This window comes from Sapajus apella, unplaced genomic scaffold, assembly GCF_009761245.1.
Source record: "Sapajus apella isolate SASKATOON/1434 unplaced genomic scaffold, GSC_monkey_1.0 scaffold25, whole genome shotgun sequence".
Taxonomy (NCBI): Eukaryota; Metazoa; Chordata; class Mammalia; order Primates; family Cebidae; genus Sapajus; species Sapajus apella.
This window is the reverse complement of record NW_022436965.1, coordinates 21,762,550-21,784,058: the sequence shown is the minus strand read 5'-3', so window position 1 is coordinate 21,784,058 and position 21,509 is coordinate 21,762,550. Positions and strand designations below refer to the sequence as shown.

The 21,509-nt window shown below is 47.7% G+C and overlaps 1 protein-coding gene and 1 long non-coding RNA gene across 4 annotated transcripts in view; one reads left to right on the top strand and one right to left on the bottom strand.

The window, feature by feature from the left end:
- RCSD1 (RCSD domain containing 1) overlaps positions 1–21,509 on the top strand; it is a 75,687-nt gene that overhangs the window by 37,313 nt on the left and 16,865 nt on the right. For 2 of the 3 annotated variants that reach the window (XM_032291499.1, XM_032291498.1), the window contains exon 2: positions 16,085–16,186. In XM_032291499.1, the coding sequence (XP_032147390.1) occupies positions 16,085–16,186 (102 nt within the window). Of the gene's footprint in view, positions 1–16,084; positions 16,187–17,558; positions 17,649–21,509 lie in introns of all 3 variants that reach the window. The other variant, XM_032291496.1, reaches the window with a different exon arrangement.
- On the bottom strand, positions 3,638–21,350 carry LOC116560200. The gene is made up of 3 exons (XR_004272848.1): positions 21,120–21,350; positions 11,665–11,674; positions 3,638–3,651 (listed from the first exon to the last, which is right to left on the bottom strand). It is a non-coding gene; the product is annotated as an uncharacterized LOC116560200 (long non-coding RNA).

Here is a 21,509-nt window from a genome sequence, read left to right as displayed (position 1 = left end):
TTCAACTACTCTAGATAAAGAAAGAGATTTTAAGTATTTTCTATGTGTCCTGTTCTAGGATAGGTTGGGTTGCTAAAACTGAAGAAGACAGATACCCATGCATAGAGATAGGGAATTATATTAGATTTCATTGCTTCAGGTAGAGACGGGAGGCTCAGACTGTTAAGTAATGGCTTGGCCAGGAGAGAGCCTCATTCTTTGCCCTCTGGTTACCATTTTAGAGAGCTTGGACAAGTCACTGAACCTTAATGAGAATATTCAAAGCTGGTGTGCTCAGAGCCTCCCTGATGACTCTTTCTTTCCATTTTCACTTCAAGTCTTCATCTATATTTATCAAGCCCTCACAATGTTGGCCCAGTGGTGTGGGTTTACAGAGGCATCATTCATTTATTCATTCATTCATTTACTGGCATTTACTGAGTACCTACTATGGTCTAGGGCATGGGGCCATGAATAAGACATGGTCTCTGTGCTCAGCAATTTCAGTAGAAAGAGAAAAACATGCAAAAGTGTGGGTACTTTAAAAGCTCTCAGGCTGGGTGCAGTGGCTCATGCCTGTAATTCCAACATGTTAGGAGGCCAAGGTGGGTGGATCACCTGAGGTCAGGAGTTGGAAACCAGCCTGGCCAACATGGTGAAACTCCATCTCTACTAAAAATACAAAAATTAGTCTCGAGTGGTGATGGGCGTCAGTAATCCCAGCTACTTGGGAGGCTGAAGCAGGAGAATCTCTTGAACCTGGGAGGTGGAGTTTACAGAAAGCCAAGATTTTGCCACTGCTTTCCAGCCTGGGCGACAGAGTGAGACTCCATCTCAAAAAAAAAAAAAAAAAACCTCTCTGAGTTCTAGCCGCACCTTCTCTGAGTTCCTCAAACACCTCCTGTCTCTCCTCCAGGAGGCTTTTGTGTAAACTCTACTTGGAATGCCCTTGGCTCCCTCTGCCCACCCTCTCACTAACCCTCCTCACCCCTCAAACCTCACACTTTGCTTGGATCACTTCTACTTATCTCAGTTTAAATGGCACATCTTTGGGTCAGATTTTCTTGTCACACGCTCTCTTAGAACCCTTTCCTCTGCAGCATTTATCACCCTAATAAATAATAAGCTGGAGTTAAAATAATAACAGCTATGGAATATGTGTCTCCCCTACAGACTGTAACCTCCATTATGAAAGGACCCTTTTGATTTTGTTCATTCCCATATCCTGAGCAGGGCCTGGAGCACAGAAATAATGAATGAATGAGTATGTCCAAGATATACTAAAAAGAAAGAGGGAGCTGCCAGTTCTGCCTGACTGGGGGAGCGTGCATGGCGGGCAAGGGGAGCTTCACAGGGGTTTTCTGGAAGTGCCCAGGATGAAACTGTGCTTGAAGGAAACTCAGATGTCAGGTTTTCAGATTGTGCTCTCTCTACATCTAGGCACCCACAGATCTTTCTAGAACTTTGTGTAGCATTTGAAAATGTAGTTAAACAGATATGAATATAGTTAAATGTGTAGTGTTTTGCAAATGTAGTTAAACAGAATTCAATAATTTATAAAAACTTCTTCTAATGTTCTTCTGAATCCAGTTATTTTTCTTCCGCCTCCAAATTGGACACTTCCCCCATGCATTAATTCCAAGTACAGTCAAGGATTAAGTAAGTAAATAATGTGCATGAAAAAGTTTCTTCATGTTTTCTAATAATCTAATGACTGTGACATCTAAACACTGGAAACGCCTTGATTTATGGATAATAGGGCTATCCAGAATTTTCGAGGGATCACGGACAAATAATAATAGGCAATTTGATCGAGCGTCCATGTAAGACCACCGGTGCAGATAAAGACTGATTAAAGTGGAAAATGTTCATTTTTCTTCTTAGCTTCCTGTTCTGCCACTGCTTTAATAATGTGAGCCAAGCCCTGTTGGCCGCTGCAGGACAAGCCCTAGGCCGTACTCTGGGCGTGCTTGAACCTGTCTGACATGTCACTTCAAGGCCACCCCTGAGCCTCTGAGAATGGGCCTGGGAACCATCAGAAATTATAAGTATTTGCAGCAGGCAGAGCCTCCTCTGGTCTCCAGTATAGCCCTTGCCTCATCTGCTCTTTTCACTTGACATGAAACTATTCATTTATGGGCCTGATTAGAGAGTTCTGAGCAAATACTCCCGAGTGACTCCAGAAAACATTCCCACCACTGCTCACTCTGTACAACTTTGGACAAGCTATACTTAACCTCTCTCTGCCTCAGTCTCCTCAGTCAAGTAGGGATACTAGGCAAAGTGGCTTCCTCTTTGGGTTATGTTACATACTTTAACCATGAGCATGCACGCAGATGGCCCGGCATGTGCTAGGTGCTCAGGATGCCGCAGCTACTGAATTATCATCATTGATTTCTTCTGCATGTGACCTGGATCCATAAGTCAAATGCAAAAATGTGACTGATGCTCCTCTCCTCTCTCCCTCCAGTACCCCCTTGTGAGGCTTGCAAGTGCAGGGACCAGAGGGCCCTGCACCATGTCCTGCTCATGGTGGCCCAACTGCAGAGCTTCCTGAGGGGCCCCTTGCTGAGAGTCAGCTTCAGAACTGTGCTCCCTCCTGACAGCAAGGGAGGCGGGTTTGGGAGACGCTGTAACAGGAGAGGCTGCAGCTGACCGGGATGCAGGCTGGGAGCCGGGTCCTTGGGAAACTTGTTCTAATCTTAGAAGGCATGCCTTGGCTTCCTGCTGCAGCCTGAAGGACAAGTGTCCCAGACCCCAGGACACACACACACAATCACACTGTCACTTGACTCCTGCCTGGGATGCAGGAATGGCCCCTAGTGAAGGGTACTTGTGTGGGCCTCCAGGTGGCTGTAACATACCCCAGGACTCCAGGCAACCCTGGAAGGGTGGCTCCCTGGAACCCAGCTACCCTTCAGACTCAGAGGAGCTCTCAGTGAAGTCAGTTTTATTATTGAACTAACCAACGTGAGAGTACCGCATGACAGGGAGATTCTGAACTTACCTTGGAGAGTAACAAATTGTACATTTACTTGTTGGCCCAGGTGAGTGAATCCATCTAAATCACCCATGCCAGCTGTGAAGAGACACTTCTTTCCCACTCTTCCCCTTTGCTCAAAAAAAAAAAAAAACCTGAGCTGTTCAGAGGCTGACAAGGTTGAGTTTGATTGGCACCTCTGCTTCTGCACGCCTGCTTGTGGGAAATGGAAAGAGAAGACAAAAATGTTTGTGTGTAATCCCCTGAGCTGTTGCTGGCTTCTGTGTCCTCATCCCAGCACCCTCTCCATCTCCTTTGCAGCCTTCACTCACCCTCCCTGTCTTCCGGCTCTGCCATCGCCTTGTAATTTGAGCCAAGATTCACCCTTAGGTTCATCTGACTCCACAAATCCCAAGTAGGTGCTTCAGGGCCTGCCCTGGGCCCTCTGCTCTGACAGCTCACCCTTTCTGAGCACTCCTCCAGTTCTGCTCCTCCCCTGGGCTCCCCCCTCTGTAAATGATATTCCTCTCCACCCAGAAGCCAGAGCCAGAAATCTGGGCATCATCTTGACTCCTCCCTGCCCCCACTTGTCAGTTCCCAGTTCTGGTCAGTCCTTCCTCCTAAACTGCTTTTGAGTGCTATCAATAGCCTCCCCTCCACTAAGCATACCTGCATCCAGGTCATCATCCTCTCTCGTTTTAAAGACTCCTGAAATCAACAGAATATTGACTCCAACCTTGTGGATCCAAGCCATCCTTAAGATCTCTACTGATTTTCAGATGGACTTACCTGCTCATGGTCACTACTGGGCCCAGTTTTCTGCCTCTGCTGAATCCCTTTTCTCCACTGTCTTATAAGGAGGGAGCGTCGTCTGCTCTGCTCCAATGAATCCCTAGAGCCTGGCATGTTGTAGGGCCTCATTAATATCTATTGAGTAGTTCATTCAATAAACTCCACATCTCGAAGCTATTCCTTTCCTCCTCTAAATGTGGGCTACACTCTTGATTCTCACTCTACATGTTTAAAATGCACCCACAAATGAAAGGCTGCTGCGCGCAGTTCAACTTTCACGGAAGGTCTGCAGATTACATGAAGAGGTCATGCTGACACCACACACTAACAATTCTAAGTCAAGGGTTTGAGATCCCGATCCTCACAGGCCTTTCAGCCATCCCATTGCCTGAGGTTTCTTTCTTGCCACTTCACCCTGGAAGGGGCCAGCCCTTTCTTAGCTCTCCTTGCTCCTGCTCTCCTCCACACTCACTCTTCCCAAATGCAGCTCCCTGCTCCCTTGGCTGATCCAGACACCACAAGAAGCTCAGCCCGGTGAAAAGATCTTCTGGAGCCAGGATGCACCTTCTTCAGGTGGTGGTATCGTTTTATAGTTGCGGACTTGTTCCTTTTTTACCTTCCATGACGATGGCAGCGGCCTCCAGACTGGGCTCTCCACCTCCTGAAGCCTACTCCTGACCACCAGCCCACATGTTTCTTACCCTACAGCCATAGGCATCTTGCAAAAATAAATCTGTGGTTTTACTCTTTGCTTATAACCCTCTGATGACCTCAGATAGCCCTTAGATTAGAGTCCCAACGTAGGCGGCCTTGCACACTCTGGCTCATCTTGCACGCATGCCTACGTGCTGGAACTTGTCATTCCCTGGGTCTCCCCTGGCCTTGAACTCCTCACCTGTGCAGCTCCCTCAGCAATAACGACCAGCTCTGCTTACCTTGCAGGCTTGCCCAGGTTGGTACTTCCTCCTGGAAGTCTTCCTAGGTGCCTCTGGCCAGTTGGGTGCTCCTGCTGTAAATTTCATACTGTCCTTCCACAATCATAGCACCCTCAACTCAATGTCACCTCTGCCTCCTCAGGAGGCCTCTTGTGACCTCCCTTGCAGAGGTCGAGGCTGACACTCTCTATATTAGCACCACTCACATGCCATACATTCACTTGCTTATTCATTGACTGCCTAGCTCTCTTCACTGGAATGTGAGCTCCAGTGATAAGCAGTGACTTTCTCTTCTTGCCCACCACATTCTCAGAACTCAGAGCACATCGTGGGTGCTTACAAATACTTGACCGACTGACTGTATTAGTTTCCTATGGCTGCTGTAACAAATGACCACCAACTTAGTGACTTGTACTATCTAAACTTATTATCTTAGAGTTCTGGAGGTCAAAAGCTCAAGATGGACTAAAATCAAGTTTTTGGCAGGGCTGCTTTTCTTCTGGAGGCTCCAGGGAAGAAACCATTTTCTTGCTTTTTCCAGCTTCTGGAGGCTGCCTGCGTTTGCTGGTTTGTGGAGTAAAACTCTGTCTAAAAAAAAAAAAAAAAATATATATATATATATATATATATATGTATATATAAATAACAAGAGACCTATACATGTAATAAGATCTGGAGCCTGAATTATAACTTGTGTATGCCTTACTCTGGACAAGACAGCCACATCTTTCAATTTCTCTACCTTTCTTTTTGCTTAGACCAAAATGAACTAAAGCTTCCCGTAGACACCATACTCTTCCATGCTTTTGACACTTTGCCTGTGCCAGCCAGCCCCTGTGCCTACAACATGCCCTTTGCCTTCTCCTCCATGCCCACCTTCTCTCCTAGCAAGCTGTTATTCATCCTTCAAGACTCTGTATAAGCATCACTTCCTCTGTGAAGTGTTCCTGATCACCCAAGCAAGTTAAGTACCCCTTCTCCTGAGCTTCTGTTGCAGTGTTACGCATTTCCCAATTGCAGCAGTGGCCTGCTTTCATTCTGATAGTTTTGTTACAAGTCTTCTGCCTTTCAACTAGAGTAGAAGCTCCTTGAGCTCTAAAACCATGAAACTTCATCTTTATATCCTCACATCTGACCAGTGTCAGGCCCATAAGGTGTTCAATAAATATTCACTGAATGAATGAATAAGTGAACAGCCATGGACTGACTGCCCCCTCAAGCCAGACCCTTCATGGATGCTTGACATGAAACTTACTTTGTCTTCTTCACAGACCTATAAGCCCTCTCAGTGGTGGGTTGGAAGAGACTTCTCAGATGTGTCTGTAGCTGCAAGGCATGCTGGGAGCGGGGAAACGCTGAGTGTGCGGGTGGAGGGTGCTGAGCACGAGGGAAGGGAAGTCACGAAGATGGAAGGAAAGCCAATTTCCCTCCATTGGTCCCTCCTGCCCACAATCCAACAGACTGGCTGTAAGGACTTGACAATTTTTTAAATAACAGTTTTATTGAGATATAATTTACATACAAGTTACCTATTTAAAGTGTACAAGGAAATCGCTTTTGGTATATTCACAGACTGTGCAACCACCACCACTGTCAATTTTAGAACATTTTCATCACTGAAAAAGAAGAAAGTCTGTATGCTTTAGCTATCACCCCACCTCCTGTCTTCCCATCTCCTCCAGGCAACTTTTAATCTACTGTCTTTCTCTCTGGATTTGCCTACACCAGACATTTCACATCAACGGAGTCACAAAGTATGTGGTCTTTTGTGACTGGCTTTTTTTACATAGCATAATGTTTTCAAGGTTTATCACATTTACCGTATATTAGAGCTTCATTTTTTTTTTTAAGATGGAGTTTTGCTCTCATTGCCTAGCTGGAGTGCATCGGCGTGATCTTGGCTCACTGCACCCTCTGCCTCCTGGGTTCAAGCGATTCTTCCGCCTCAGCCTCCAGAATAGCTGGGATTACAGGTGCCCCCCACCACACCCAGCTAATTTTTGTATTTTTAGTAGAGACAGGGTTTCATCATGTTGGCCAGGCTGGTCTCAAACAGTTGACCTCAGGTGATCCACTCACCTCAGCCTCCCAAAGTGCTAGGATTACAGGTGTGAACCACCACACCCAGCCAACATCATTCCTTTTTATGGGTGAAATATATTTGACTGTGTGGCTGTGTCACATTTTGTTTCTCCATTTGTCCGTGAATGGACATTGTATTAGTCTGTTCTCATGCTGCTAATAAAGACATACCCAAGACTGGGTAATTTATAAAGGAAAGAGGTTTAATGGACTCACAGTTCCACATGGCTGGGGAGGCCTCATAATCATGGCAGAAGGCAAAAGAGAAGCAAAGGCATGTCTCATATAGCGGCAGGCAAGAGAGCTTTTGCAGGAGAACTCCTCTATAAAACCATCAGATCTTGTGAGTCTTATTCACTCTCACGAGAACAGCCTGGAAGAGACACACTTCTGTGATTCAATTACCTCCACCTGGTACCTCCCATTACACATGGGAATTATGAGAGCTACAATTCAAGGTGAGATTTGGGCGATGACACAGCCAGACCATGTCAGACATGGACTTGGTATTTTGGTTCAGCTGTTTGACTTGACATAGAGCTCTGGACAGCTGGGATGTGTGGGTATTCAAAACCCTTGTCATGACCCTAAAAGCCATAAAATGAAACTTAGCTGTACTTATTTTTTAATTGCTAGATACCACACACATCCATTTCTTAGGGATATGAGCTCAGGGAGGGGGTAAGAGTGTCTGCTAAGCTTCTGCCTTAGTAATCAGTCCACCAAAATGGCTGAGTCCAGAGGGTCCACTCTCGAGCAAAGAATAGCTACAAGCATCAGGGCGCACATCCTAGCCAGCTGGAGCTCTGTCTGGGACTTCTGCATCCAAGAGGGAATGGAAGGACAGGAGAGGATAGGTGCAAGCCTAGACATCCCTCAGAGTATTCAGAGATGCTGCTAGCCCCATAGCCAACATGCAGTAATAGCTAACAATTATCAAACACTTCCTACATGCCAGACCCTGTTCTAAGCATTTCATCTACAAAAACTCATTAAATCCTTCCAGTGACCCTGTAACTTAGCTAGTCTGATCATCATCCCATTTTACAGATAGGCCATCTGAAGCACAGACAAGTTTGGTAAATTGTCCAAGGCCATAGAACTAGTAAATGTAGAGCTGGGATTTGAACTCAGGCAGTCTGGCTCAAAGCCTGAGCTCCATGGTACTCCCTCCATAGAACAGGGTAAAACACAGTGCACCCTCCAGTGAATCAGCCTCCTTCCCGCCATCCATGAAAGAAAGGTGGTGAACCTGCCGGAAAACAAGATAAGTGTTTGCATATTGGGTTGGAGTACAGAATGATGGATGTTAATGGCCTTATTTACAGACAAGGAAACTGAGACTCAGAGAGGTTCACACCCAACATACATCAGAAGCAAGACTGAAATCCGGATCTGACTCTGAATTTGTTGCTCTCTGTGCACTTCTAACCTCGCTAGACTCAAAATAATTTATTTTCTTTCCGTATGCCTGTACAACAGTTAACACGTTTAGAGACAGATTTCCCACACATCGTCTCCCAAATTACACTGATAAAATCCTCTCACTGCAGTGACATTCTGGATGAACATCTCCCTCCCCTCTGTGGTCCCCTGCTGCACCTGGGAATTTGCCCAGACACTAGCCATCACTACTAAACCCATGGACCCCCACCTGGAGGACCCTCCCAGGCACCAGAGGCTATGGACTATGCTGATTTTAAAATCACCGAGGCAGCCAGGACTGTACCCCACAGTGTGAGGATGGCTCAACCCTGTCCAGACTATTGGGTGACAATGCCAAGTCCTGGGAGCAAATGGGAAGCCCTGGAGGTTCCAAGCAGGGACACACTCCTGGGGTCAGTGCCTGTGGGGGGATCCTTTGTGTGAGTGGAGCACCTCATGTGGGATTTTCCCTAGGAGTGGGTTGTAGAGGACAAGGGCCTGCCATTTTCAGATCCTTAAAGCCTACAAGTGGTTAGGTAGGGGACATCTGGGACTTTTTTGGTCTTGTGTGAAAAATCTGATTACATGTATTTGTTAACATATACTTGTTTCAATTCCTCTTTACCTCTGTGTATTCTCCTCACTCCTCAAAGAGGCTGTTCACTCCTTGAGGGCCATCACGGTCACCCCCAGACATTCTACAGTGGCTACAGATGCTCAGAAAGGAATGGTTAAATGACCCAACAGTGTGGATGGGGCACGCAACATTCATGAGTGACATTCAGGATTTCTTACCCTCTATCACTTTAGCCAAAGAAATCTTCTGGCCCGAACCCATGTAAACCAAAAGTATCTGAGACAGATCTCAGTCAATTTAGAAAGCTTATTTTGGCAAGGTTAAGGATGTGACCCCAGGAGGCAGGCCTGTGCCTTTCTCCAAAGATGATTTTGAGGGCTTTAATATTTAAAGGGGAAAGGGTGAATATTGGAGAAAGAGGAAGACATTTTATTTATTTATATATTTTTTGAAACAGAGTGTCACTCTGTCACCCAGGCTGGAGTGCAGTGGTGTGATCTTGGCTCACTGCAACCTCCACCTCTCAGGTTCAAGCAATTCTCTGCCTCGGCTTTGTGAGTAGCTGGGATTACAGGCACCCACCACCAAGCCCGGGTAATTTTTTTGTATTTTTAGTAGAGATAGGGTTTCACCACCTTGGCCAGGCTGATCTTGAACCCTTGACCTCCTGATTCACCTGCCTCAGTCTCCCAAAGTGCTGGGATTACAGGCATGAGCCATTGCACCGGTCAAGAGGAAGAAATTTTTAAAAGGGTATGGGTAGATAAGAGACAAATGGTTGCATTCTCCTCAGACTTTGATCAGTCTTTCACCGGAACACAACTTACATGTGAGAGATGGGCAGAGGAAACAGTCCACCTATGCCTCCATAGCTCAGTGAATCTGCACTTTTACATCAGAGGAAGCATCAGATATGCATTTGTCTCAGGTGAGCAAGAGTGACTTAGAGTTCTGTCCTTTGTCCCGCACCTGTGAAGATAAGCTAGCAATTTACATTGTCAGGGTAAAATCCAACAAAACTGTTCCAGGGTAAAGATCCTGAGCCCCACAGGGAATCTCCTAGTGGGAAAATTGTGAGGGGGGCATGTCACTTTTTAATCTTTGTCTATCTTGTTCAGGAATAAAGTGGGAGGCAGATTTGCCTGATGGGTTTCGCAGCTTGACTTTTCCCTTTGGCTTGGTGATTTGGGGTCTGAGATTTATTTTCCTTTCACACCCATCCCATCTGTATTCTACACCAGAATGCCCTCCAGGCTCCCACTGGAATAACAGGACCAGTCCCCTCACCTTGAGCATGAACGGCAGCTTAGGGTGACCGGAGACAGCCCAGACCCTAGTCTCTGGGCCTCCTCTCTTCCCTGCTCTCTATTTCCTCTGACCTTACGCTGCCCTGCAACATCAATCAACCACCATCTCTAGCTAGTGACTCTCCAAGTTTGGTTTCCAGCCTGAAACACTTCTCTGAACTCCAGACTTGGGTATATATGCAACCTTGTCCACGGCATCTCCACTTAGATGTCTAATAGACGTGTCAGACTTTCATAACCAAGGAAGAACTATTCACTGCCCACCTAGCCCCAGCGGCCCCTCTCTCCACAACGTGGCTTTCCAACCCAGAAGCAAATACCCCTTGCATCTTGCTATCCAAGTCAAACACTCGGGAGTCTTCTACTATTCTTCTCTTTCCCTTGCTCACACCCATGCATCAGTCATTCCCAGCAGCCCGACCTTCAAACCCCATCCTCCCACACAAGCCCGGTTTCCCCCTCACACCCCATACCCTCTCTCAGCTGGACCGCTGCCAGCATCGGCCTCTGCTCACCCTCTTCCACGCCTGTCCCTCCTCCACAGACAGAGACTTGATGTGTGATTCAGGTCACATCCCTCCTTGAAAACTTCCAAATGACATCCCGCTGGCTCGGGATAAAACACAAACTGCGCGCTCTGGTCCACGCGGCCCAGTGTGGCCGGCCTCACACCACCGCTCACATCTTCCTGCTCCCTCTTGGTCCCTGCCACACTTCTCTTTTTCTGCCCCTCAACCTTTGTTTGTGTCTGTGCCTCTGCTCGGAGCAGTTTTTTTTCCTCTTTTCCCAGCTGGGATTCAACTCATGTGCTCTCTCTTCAGCACATTCCCATAAAATAAAATAAGTGCCCTGTTTTATTTTCTTCATAGTGTTTAACAAACTATCTTACGGTTTAGCTGTGTGCCTGTTTGTTGCTGACGTAGCAACTCCTGCAGAGCAAGGACTCTGTCTTGTTCACTAATATATCTCACGGCCTAGACCAGTAAATGCCTTTTAGCAAGAGACAGAATAAGCTAAGTCTCCCAGTAAAGGCGTAGGGTTAGCACGGCATGTTGGTGTGGAAAGAGCTAGAACTTTGGAATCCAGAAAATTCTCATGCCTGCACTTACTGACTTGAATAGTAAGTTACTTAGCAACGCTGGGCCCCAGTTTCCTCTTTTAGAGAGGTAAGAATTATAGAAAATATATCCGTGGCTATAAGGGCACTGCCTCCCACATAGGAGGGCTCTGGTAGGTGGGTAAGTCAAATGGATCTGCCTGGTTCCCAGTCCAGCATGCCTTCCATTCTCCTAGGACGGTCATGGTCAAACACTGGGATACATAGAAGAACTAGGGATAAGTAAGGGTGTAAAGGAAGATTCTAGAGTCATTGCAGTATTTCAGAGAGACTCTGTGGCAGTCCTTTGAAGTGATAGTTTAAGGATTCTCACACTAGAAGGGGTGATCTCCTTCAGTTCTGGAGGAGTGAAGAGGCAAACACAGCTCAGATCCTTGAGGCTCTGGGCTCTGGCCTATTTCTGTTGAGTGAGAGAACCTTCCTTTTAGCCAAGAGCATGGTTCTTCCAGCCCCCAGCTGGGCCCTCTCACTGCATCTTCTCTTAAGCTGTAGGTGATGAGGGCTTCCCTGGTGCCTTGTTTCCCTAAACCATAGCCCAAAGACCCTGGACCTACGTGGAGGGTAGAGAGACAGCGCAGAGCCTGGGAAGCAGGTGGAGCCTCGTCTGGCCCGCACATAAAGATATCATTCTGTGGATGGTCAGCAGGATCCAAACAGTGTTTACGCAACATGGCAGCCGCTCAGGGGAAGTTCCATGCTGTCCAGACACAGGGCCTCCTCAGTTCTCAGAAGAAAGTCCCATAGAAATAGAAAGTAAACACCAGAGGTGACTTTCTCCTGGCTTTGGCAAAGTCAGACAGTAACCACAGGCATGGTTTCCGAGCTACCTGGCATAGCCTAGCTGGAAGGTAGCGGGGAAGGCTTTGTAAGCAAGACTTGAGCCGGGAAGCTGGAGTGCAGGCCTGCGATCTGTAAAGACAAGTGTGAGCTAAGGCAGGGCACAAAGCGGAATGCGTGCAGAAAACAGATCTAACATGGACAATGACCCGAGAGGAAAGGACAGGCTGAAGTCAAGGCAATGACCAGGACCTAGAGGGTGGATGCTGGCAGGGGGAGGACTTACCTCTGGGTGTGGTTCACCGGGTGAGTTGAGGGTGTCAGTCACTCTGGGAGCAGGTGCCCAGGTCAGATGGGAGAAGGAGGAGGAGGAAGATACCAACCTTACATCAACCTTACATAAGCACATTCTTTTTTTTTTTTTGAGACAGAGTCTCATTCTGTCACCAGGCTGGAGTGCAGTGGTGAGATCTCAGCTCACTGCAACCTCCAGCTTCCTGGTTCAAGTGATTCTCCTGCCTCAGCCTCCCAAGTAGCTGGGACTACAGGCATGCGCCACCACGCCCAGCTAATTTTTGTATTTTGTAGTAGAGACGGGGTTTCACCATGTTGGCCAGGATGGTCTCGACCTCTTGACCTTGTGATCTGCCCGCCTCGGCCTCCCAAAGTGCTGGGATTTTTTTTTTTTTTTCCTGAGGCAGAATCTCTGTTGCCCAGGCTGGAGTGCAGTAGTACAATGTTGTGAGCATGGCTTACTACATCCTTGGCCACCTGGGCCCAAGTGATCCTCTCTCCTCAGCCTCCTGAGTAGCTGGGACCATAGGCACACGCCACTACACTAGGCTAATGTTATGTACAGATGCGGTCTCTCTTTATTGCCCAGGCTGGTCTTGATCTCCTGAGCTCAAGAGATCCTCCTGCCTTGGACTCCCAAAATGCTGGGATTACAGGCATGAGTCACTGTGCCCCATCAAGCACATTCTACATTTCAGGCTCTGTGTTAAGTACTTTATAGACATCACAGGAACAGAGAAAGAACATTTAATCCCAGAGAGGCTAAAGGTGTCTCAGGCAAGTCTGGGAATCGGTAGACACTGAAGTTCTTCTCAGACCTAAGAACAGTCAAGGTGAGGGTGTGGCCTTAGCAAGATGGCTCCTGGCCCGTGACAGAGGTGGTGTGGCGCTGAGCACACCAGAGGGGTGTTAGCAGCTGTTCGTGCCACAACTGCGAGGCAGAGATCCAGGCAAAGCCTCAAACAGTCTGAGCCACCAGCCCTGGCTCATCCCCAAGACCACGCTTCTTCCATTGCACCTTTGCAACTCAGTGGCTCATGATAATTGTTTGCCAAGTGCCTTTGCCAAGGCACTTTCACAAATGATGCTGCATGACCGATGTCCATTACTGGAGTCTTGGGAGTTGGAGTCAGATGTTTCACAGATTATCCTGTTTGGCCGGTCCTGTGTGACTCTGGCTGTCACTTGCCTTCTCTGGGTTTAGTGTGCTCAGAAGGCAGACAGTTATAATCAATCAGTCTTCCGCAAAAGAGAATGGGAAGTGTCTGGAGAGGGGCTGGTGGAGGGGGGCTGCCAAGCATCAACAAGCTCTGGAGTCCTTCGTCTAAAGAAAACCCATTCACTAGGCTCCGGGAAAACAAACTCAGAGGTATTACAATCTTTCCTTCTACCCAGCTTTTAAGCCCTAACTGCTTCCAGAAGCCTCAGAGTTCTCTCACTTCTGAGCCCCTTGCCAAGGCCAGTTTTGAGACAGGGAAGTAAGGGAGGAGTTTTGATTCCTATACAGCTCTATTTTTAACTGGAATTTATCTTCCTGCACCACCAGTGATTGGCGCCTTTGAAGCTGAGGTAAAGCGCACTGTCAGCAGGATCTGAGCATAAATAGCAAGGGACAGAGAGGCTGGTCTGTGATGTGGGCAGGAAGTTAGACAGATGGACAAACCAATCAGCCAGCGTCTCTGCCAAGAACAGCTCAATTAATCACACGCTGTCCCCAAGGCTCTCTGTCGTTCCATTCTCTGACTTCCTTATGTGGCAAGTGTGAGGGTAAAATGGGTCATGTCTGAGAGCCCCTCCCCAGCGGGGAACTCATCAGGGTGGGGCCTCGCACTCCCCAGCTTTCCCCCAGCATCATGGGGAAATCTGGCATCTTGAATAGCGGTGAATCCTTTTATACCTTTATGCAAAACTCAGCATTTGTTGTTTAGGCTGGGATGGAGATAAGCCTGAATTATATAGTAAGCAACAGTAAAAGGGTACCTGTATTTTCCTCCAGAACAGCCATTCACAGACCAGAAAGTCTATGGCCCCAGCAGTTCCTTCAAATCTCTAAACAAAGCTGTCTTCTTCTTTTTCTTTCTTTTTTTTTTTTTTTTAATCTCACCCTGTCACCCAGGCTGGAGTACAGTGGCGCAATCTTGGCTCACGCAACCTCCGCCTCCTGGGTTCAAGCAATTCTCCTGCCTCAGCCTCCCAAGTAGCTGAGATTACAGACACTCACCACCACGCCCAGCTAATTTTGTATTTTTAGTAGAGATGGGGTTTGGGGTTTCACCATGTTGGCCAGGCTGGTGTCGAACTCCTGACCTCAAGTGATCCACCTGCCTTGGCAGGCCTGAGCCACCTCGCCCAGCCTGACAAAGTCTTCTTCTCAAAGCTTTGCTCCATTAACCTCTCTGCCAGAAGTTGGTGGAGGGTGAAGAGACCTGCCCCTCCCTTGCTCTAAGGGGACAGCATCTTAGAATGCCTGAAGTTATTTACCTTGGAGGGAACACCCAAATAAGAAAGCTTGGAGGCTCAGAGACACCACTTTTAACATAAAAGAAGGGCCATGGAAGACTGTGTGTGTGTGTGCGTGTGTGCATGTGTGTGTGTGTACAAGGGAGTAAGCTCACTGCTGGAGGGAAGCATCCCTTGCTTTTGTAGACCATGAGAGCCAGGGAAAGGCAGAGATGGGCTTCCTTAGACAAACTGCTGCCCAAATCCTCCCATTTTCAGATTAGATGGGAGATGGGGAAGTGATGGGGCAGTTCAGCGTCTGTGTAAGAAATGCTGCCGCCACGGTGACAAAAAACAAAAACCTAATGTCTCTGGGACTGGACATGTAAAAAATCTTATTAAAGGCAAGCGGTTGTGTAGGCCTCCTGTAACAAGGCAGAAAGGAAGTGGTCATTCCCAGCATCACCAACTTACTCCATGTGTCTTGGTGACAAATGGTGCATGAGAATGAATGGTGTCCTGGGTGCATGTTGGCCTCTTCAAGAAACCTGGAGGCACCTTGACGAAGGGACAGCCATGGTAAACTGATGACCTGCACTGGAGGTCACCCTAACCTAACCCTAACCCTAACTCATTGCCAGTAACAATAACGACCGCGCTTCCAAAGCACTTGTGATGTGCCAGGCCTTGTCCCAGCACTCTGGGTACAGAGCAAATCATGTAATCCATAAAACAGCTGATGAGGGATGCGCTACGACCATCCTCATCCAGGCACAGAAAGGTTAAGCCGTTTGCCCCAGGTACCCAAGCTGGTAAGAGATGGAGCAAGTCAGTGCCTGAGTCTAGGCAGATTAGCTCCCATCCGCTGTGCTATCTGCTCTCAAGTCATTTATTTGTTAATTCCACAAATATTTACTGAACACTTCTTTGCCCACGGCGCTCAAGTAGGGAACACAAGACATATGTGTTTCAAGTTCAATAAAGGTCATTTGCTCACCCTTGTTCCGGAGTTGAACAAGGTAAGGAGATGTGTATGCTGTTGCTGACATAGCCCTTTGCTGGTGGGGTCTTTGAGGAATAAGGAACCCGGACCTGTACTGCCTCTATAATCCCTGGGCAGCCCTCCAGGACAGGACCAGGTTTTGTTTGCCTCCAGGTCCCCACAGCCACACCCAGGGCCAAGAGCATTGTAGATATTCACTAAATGTGGTTGTCCAAATGGTTTTTTTTTCTAAGTCCTTGAATGCAGGAGGCAGTTGGATAATGCTATTAAAATACCTCATTGTCACAGCATTCCTGCTTGTGGCTACAAAACAAGTGCCCCGGTCGGCACCTGGTACCCATTTGCTGATTAACTGTTGCTGCTTCTTGATTTGCCAGGAAAGACCGACAGAGACCAATGCCAATGTGGACAACTCAGCGTCCCTTTCGGTGGCCCAGCTGGCCGGGCGGTTTAGGGAGCAGGCGGCTGCAGCCAAGGAGGTGAGTCAGGAGGCTTCACAGCAGCCTCTTCTGCAGGGGGCAGGAGAAGGGGAAATCTGGTTAGGCCCAGCGGAGAGGGAGGGAGGAGGCTGGGTAGTTACCAAATTAGGGAGTGAAGCCAAGAGCTGGAGGGGTTTTTCTGAATGTGAGGAATGTCCCACTGCTGCTGTGCCTGTGCAGAATCTGTCCCCACCAGGGTGAGGCTTACACACTGGCCAGGAGGGATGAGACACAGGGCAATGTCCATCAGAGATGCGCATCTGTATCCATTTCCATCGTGATCATCCACCGATGTAGACTTAGATTGCACACAGCTGTGCGGGGCCTGGATTGGGTCAGAATAAAGAAGTTCCTACACCCAGCTCCTTTCCTGTAGCCAGAGCAAGTCAAGGCTGGGGCAGACTCCCAACTGAGAATGGAGAAGGAAGAGAGGACTTGAAGGGAAGCACATTTGGATAGGAAACCAGGGATCAGGAAGGAAGAGAGTCCAGTGACCAATAAAGGAAAGTGTGACAAGGGAGAGTCTTAACTTTGGAGAAATTTGGGCTAGATTTTCTTGAGTCATGCAGTGTGAGGAGCTCATTAGAAGTGAGATGAGGGAAGGTCGCCCCAAGGTGGAGAGAAATCTATCATGGCCCCTTGGGGCAAGTGAGTACTTACTTGCCTTGCATTTTTAGTTGCACTATTTTGGGCTTTTGTTTTCCCATCTGAAAAATCGGGTTCATAATTTCTAGACTGTATAGCCATGTCATAAAGGATAAAGAAGATAACATCGGCCGGGCGCGGTGGCTCAAGCCTGTAATCCCAGCACTTTGGGAGGCCGAGGCGGGTGGATCACGAGGTCAAGAGATCGAGACCATCCTGGTCAACATGGTGAAACCCCGTCTCTACTAAAAATACAAAAAATTAGCTGGGCATGGTGGTGTGTGCCTGTAATCCCAGCTACTCAGGAGGCTGAGGCAGGAGAATTGCCTGAACCCAGGAGGCGGAGGTTGTGGTGAGCTGAGATTTCGCCATTGCACTCCAGCCTGGGTAACGTGAGTGAAACTCAGTCTCAAAAAAAAAAAAAAAAAAAGAAGATAACATTATCTCAGGTGCCGGCACTGCAGGAAAGGAAATGGAGCAGAGAGGCTGAAAGTCAAAATGGGTAGATGGCAAACAGAACTAATTTAAATAGTAAACGGGCAGTCCCAAAGGCACACAGTTCCCTTCCTCCATTCTTAAATATTCCTCTACTTCCCTAACATCCTAACACTCCTAAATCCCTACACCTTCCTGAAACCAGTTTCCACTTCCTTGCTCTTCCTCCCTGTTGCCTGATCAGCACTCTCTCTTTTTCTCTCTGTGTGTCTGTCTGTCATCCTCCCTCCAGACACCAGCCAGTAAACCAACCCGAAGGAAACCGCCCTGTTCCCTCCCCCTGTTCCCTCCCAAGGTAGAGCTGGGCCAGAATGGTGAGGAGGTAAGTGCTGCTGCGGGCGCTCAGAAGATGCTGTGATGGATGGGTTTTCTTTCTCCTTCTTGGACGAGGGGGCACCAAACTCATTCTTTAAAGCTCAAACGCTGCAGGGAACTTCTCCACTTCAGAGTGAATCTCCTCTTAAGTGCTTCTGGAATCCTTTACTTGGGAAAATAGTCTCCTCACTACTTCCTTTTACTGAGCCACCTTTATGATTTGTCAAGGACAGGAACACTATTTTTCGACCCTGAGCATTTTAGTAAAAAGAATGGGTCATATATTATTAACAGACCCAATTCAGGAGCCAGGACTGTTCTGTTTTATTCCCAGGTCTGACTTAGATGATCTTAGGATAAGGTATGGAGAAGACACCTGGAAAGGGGACTGCAGTTACATGGGGCAGGACGGAAGCATGAGAAAACCCTATGGCTCTGCAGTATCCTTGTAAAGCCTGGCTATTGTTCAGGATCATTGGAAGAAAACCAGAGCGCACAGGAGGCCTCATTGCCCTCAGATATAAATAGCCATCGTTAACAATATAATAAAGGCTCTGGTATCATAGATCATAGCCAGTAATAGGTTCGGAGCCTGCATATTCTTCTATCTTTATTTGTCTAATTGTAGCTGCAGGAGTGCCTTCTCCACGCCTCGTGCCAGCAGCCCGCCAACCTTCACCATGGCCATGATCTGTGCCAGAAATTGATTTGCATGTTCTGTCATCTCACCTGGGAGGCCAACCCCAAAATAGAGGAAGCAAGCCAAAGACAGTTTCATTCCCGAATCCCACTTCAACAACCTCTTTTATTCTCCCCTTCTTTTGGGGGGGCCAGCATCCTGACATTAGATACACTATGTGAATTTGGGCAAGCATCTTAATGCCTACATTTTCTCATCTGTAAAGTAAAACAGTTGAAGTAGATCAATGGTTTCCAAGCCTTTTTGTCAACCTAAGGCTTATAAGCAGAAGCCCATGAGGTAAAGCAGAAACTAATCGCTGCTTCTGGTCAAGTGAGATGGGGGAAGGGAGGCCTGGAGCTCCATCTGCTCTCGTGATACCCTCTCCTCTCCCCCCTGAACAAGGCTCTTATTCTGGGATAAAAACCCCAAGGAGCACAGTTTAAAAACACTGAGGTTTTCCTTGGGTCTCTTCAAGTGCCAACAATATGATTCTGTGGCTTTATGGAGTCATCAGCCAATGCTGTGACCAAACACACACCAACAACTTCTCTTTCCGGAGGATCGGCTTCTCCCTGTAACCCTCATCCTCTAGGCTTGGTGTCTCTGCTGCTATGCGACAGGTTGAGGCTATGGCCACTCAGAGCTGAATGTGAGACTAAACCCTGATAGCCCGGGCTTGGCCCAGGAGAAGTCACTGCACCATTCTGAATCTGTTTTCTTTTTTGTCAAATGAGGACAAAAACACTAACCAGATAGATCAAGGAGGCTGGTTGGGGAAATTTTATCCTCTGGAGTAAAAGCAGAGGGAGTCAGGCTAGTGATTGGGTTAAACAGGTCCGTCCTGGGCTGTGTGTGGTAGCTCACACCTGTAATCCCAGCACTCGGGAGGCTGAGGCAGGTGGATCGCCTGAGGTCAGGAGTTCGAGATCAGCCTGGCCAATATGGGGAAACCCCATCTCTGCTAAAAATACAAAATCAGCTGGGCGTGGTGGCACGTGCCTGTAAGCCCAGCTACTTGGGAGGCTGAGGCAGGAGAATCGCTTGAACCAGGGAGGTGGAGGTTGTGGTGAGCCAAGATCATGCCATTGCACTCCAGCCTGGGCAACAAAACTGAAACTTCATCTTAAAAAAAAAAAAACTAGCTCCATCCTGGCAGCTCTGTGGAAACACGTTCGCAGTTTTCATCCCATGGGGCACACCACCCAGAAGTTAAATGGCTTATAATGGCCAAGGGCTGGGTAAGTCCGAGGGTGGATTTTAGAAAGTCCTGTCTGGAGTGACAGGTTACTCGCACATTGAAAAGACATTACCTCCAGGGATCGATGACTTTTTGTGGCCTTGAAATTCACATAGAAATAAAATGAGCAGCCAGCTTTGTCTGGCAGGGCCAACTGGAGGCTGCTGTCTGCATTTCTCCTTCCATACTCCTATAGCTCAGCCTGCAGAGGTTCTAATGCTGGAACCTTGGGGGCCTGCAGGGAGGGCCCCGGTCAGGCTACCCCCTCAGTTCCCAATGCACAGTGCCAGGAAGGGTCATTTCATCCCTGCCCCGCTATGCTTGCTCAGGTCTGAGACGGTGGGGTCAGCCCCCTGCCAGCACCTGCTGACTGCATGGCCCCTCCTGCCGGCAGGGTGACCAGGAGTTAGTTAACCCTCTCTGGAAGAACCAGCCAAAAGGGTGTTTAATGCAGCCACAGATCCTGCCTCTTCTGCTCAGAAAAGTCTGAAAAGCATTCCCACCTGAAAATTAGTCCATAGTTTCTAGACATGGTAAGAATGTCATAAAATGCACCTATATATACGTATTTAGGGATGGAAAGCTGGTTTTTCTCCACCAATTGTTAGTGGCAGCCACTTGCCTGAAGCCCCTTGTTAAACTGTAAAGGAAAGGATGCCACCTGCTGTCATTTCCAGGAACTGCACTAGAGGCTATTTTGGATTCTGCTTTGCAGTTCAAATCAATCCGATTTTATGGAGCATCAGCTGGGTCCCCAGTACTGTCCTATAGTTAAGGGGCAGGGTCCACTGAATTTCCACAGACTTCAGAAGACAATGGTCAATTGGGGAAGAGAAGAATTCAAAGTATTACGTGAAGTGAGCTTTATCTGCAAAATTGTTGGTGCAGTTTCTAAAAGTTTCTCTGGAAACCCCAGCCTCTATGAAATTTCCCTGTAAATCACAGAAACTAAAGATACTCGCATTGGGGCTGGAAGCTCTTTGTACTCACCTTAAATAAAAGGCTCCTTGAAAGACTGCTATTGGGACGTGCCCGACAGTGAAAACACATGGAGGCAGAAGCAGCGAGAGTCATTAGAATCATTTATTCCCACCCAGCTGCATCTTGGTAGAGGAGGCCGGCAGAGGCAGCGAGGGTCGTTAGGATCGTTTATTCCCACCCAGCTGCGTCTTGGTAGAGGAGGCCGGCAGAGGCAGCGAGGGTCGTTAGGATCATTTATTCCCACCCAGCTGCGTCTTGGTAGAGGAGGCTGAGGCCAGGGGCATCATCTGGCTCTGCCAAAACTAGAATTAGAAGGAGTTGCGGTCTTGTGAGTCCAGCCTATGTTCTCCCTTGCTGCTGGGCTGAAAAAAGATCATGAGGAGTTCAGTTGAGTGAGCCTCCCTCCTTCCATCAGTAAAATACAGTCATCTCACATCATAATATCTCAGAATCTTTCTAAGAAATGAGTATAGTTCTTCTTATGGTTCAGAAAAATAGCACATGGGGTCAAGGAGCAGGCCATACATTGATCTCCAAACTATGGGGAGACCGCTTCTCTGCCTTGGCCTCTGTCTAACCACATGGAAGTCATCCTATCACTGTCACCATTCTCACACAGTTGTGGGGATTTTACGCAAAACATGTAGTTAATGTTTTTACAGGATATAGATCCCAAAGGCAGACAAGATTCCTGGCATGCATTCCTCACAAAAATATCTGCAACTAACAGAGAGTACATATGATTATGTGGCACGTACGTCAGCCACGGACTGCTTCTGTGGCTGAGACTGAATCATGCTCATCTTTGTATGACCCACACAATGCCTGGAACATAGTAGCTACTTAGTACATGTTTACTTAATTAAAAAGAATATTCAACACTTTGGAAAATCATAATTTATAAATCATGCCATCGGTGGGATTTTCCAAAATATTGAGGAATTCCAGTCATACCTCTGTCGTCCTGG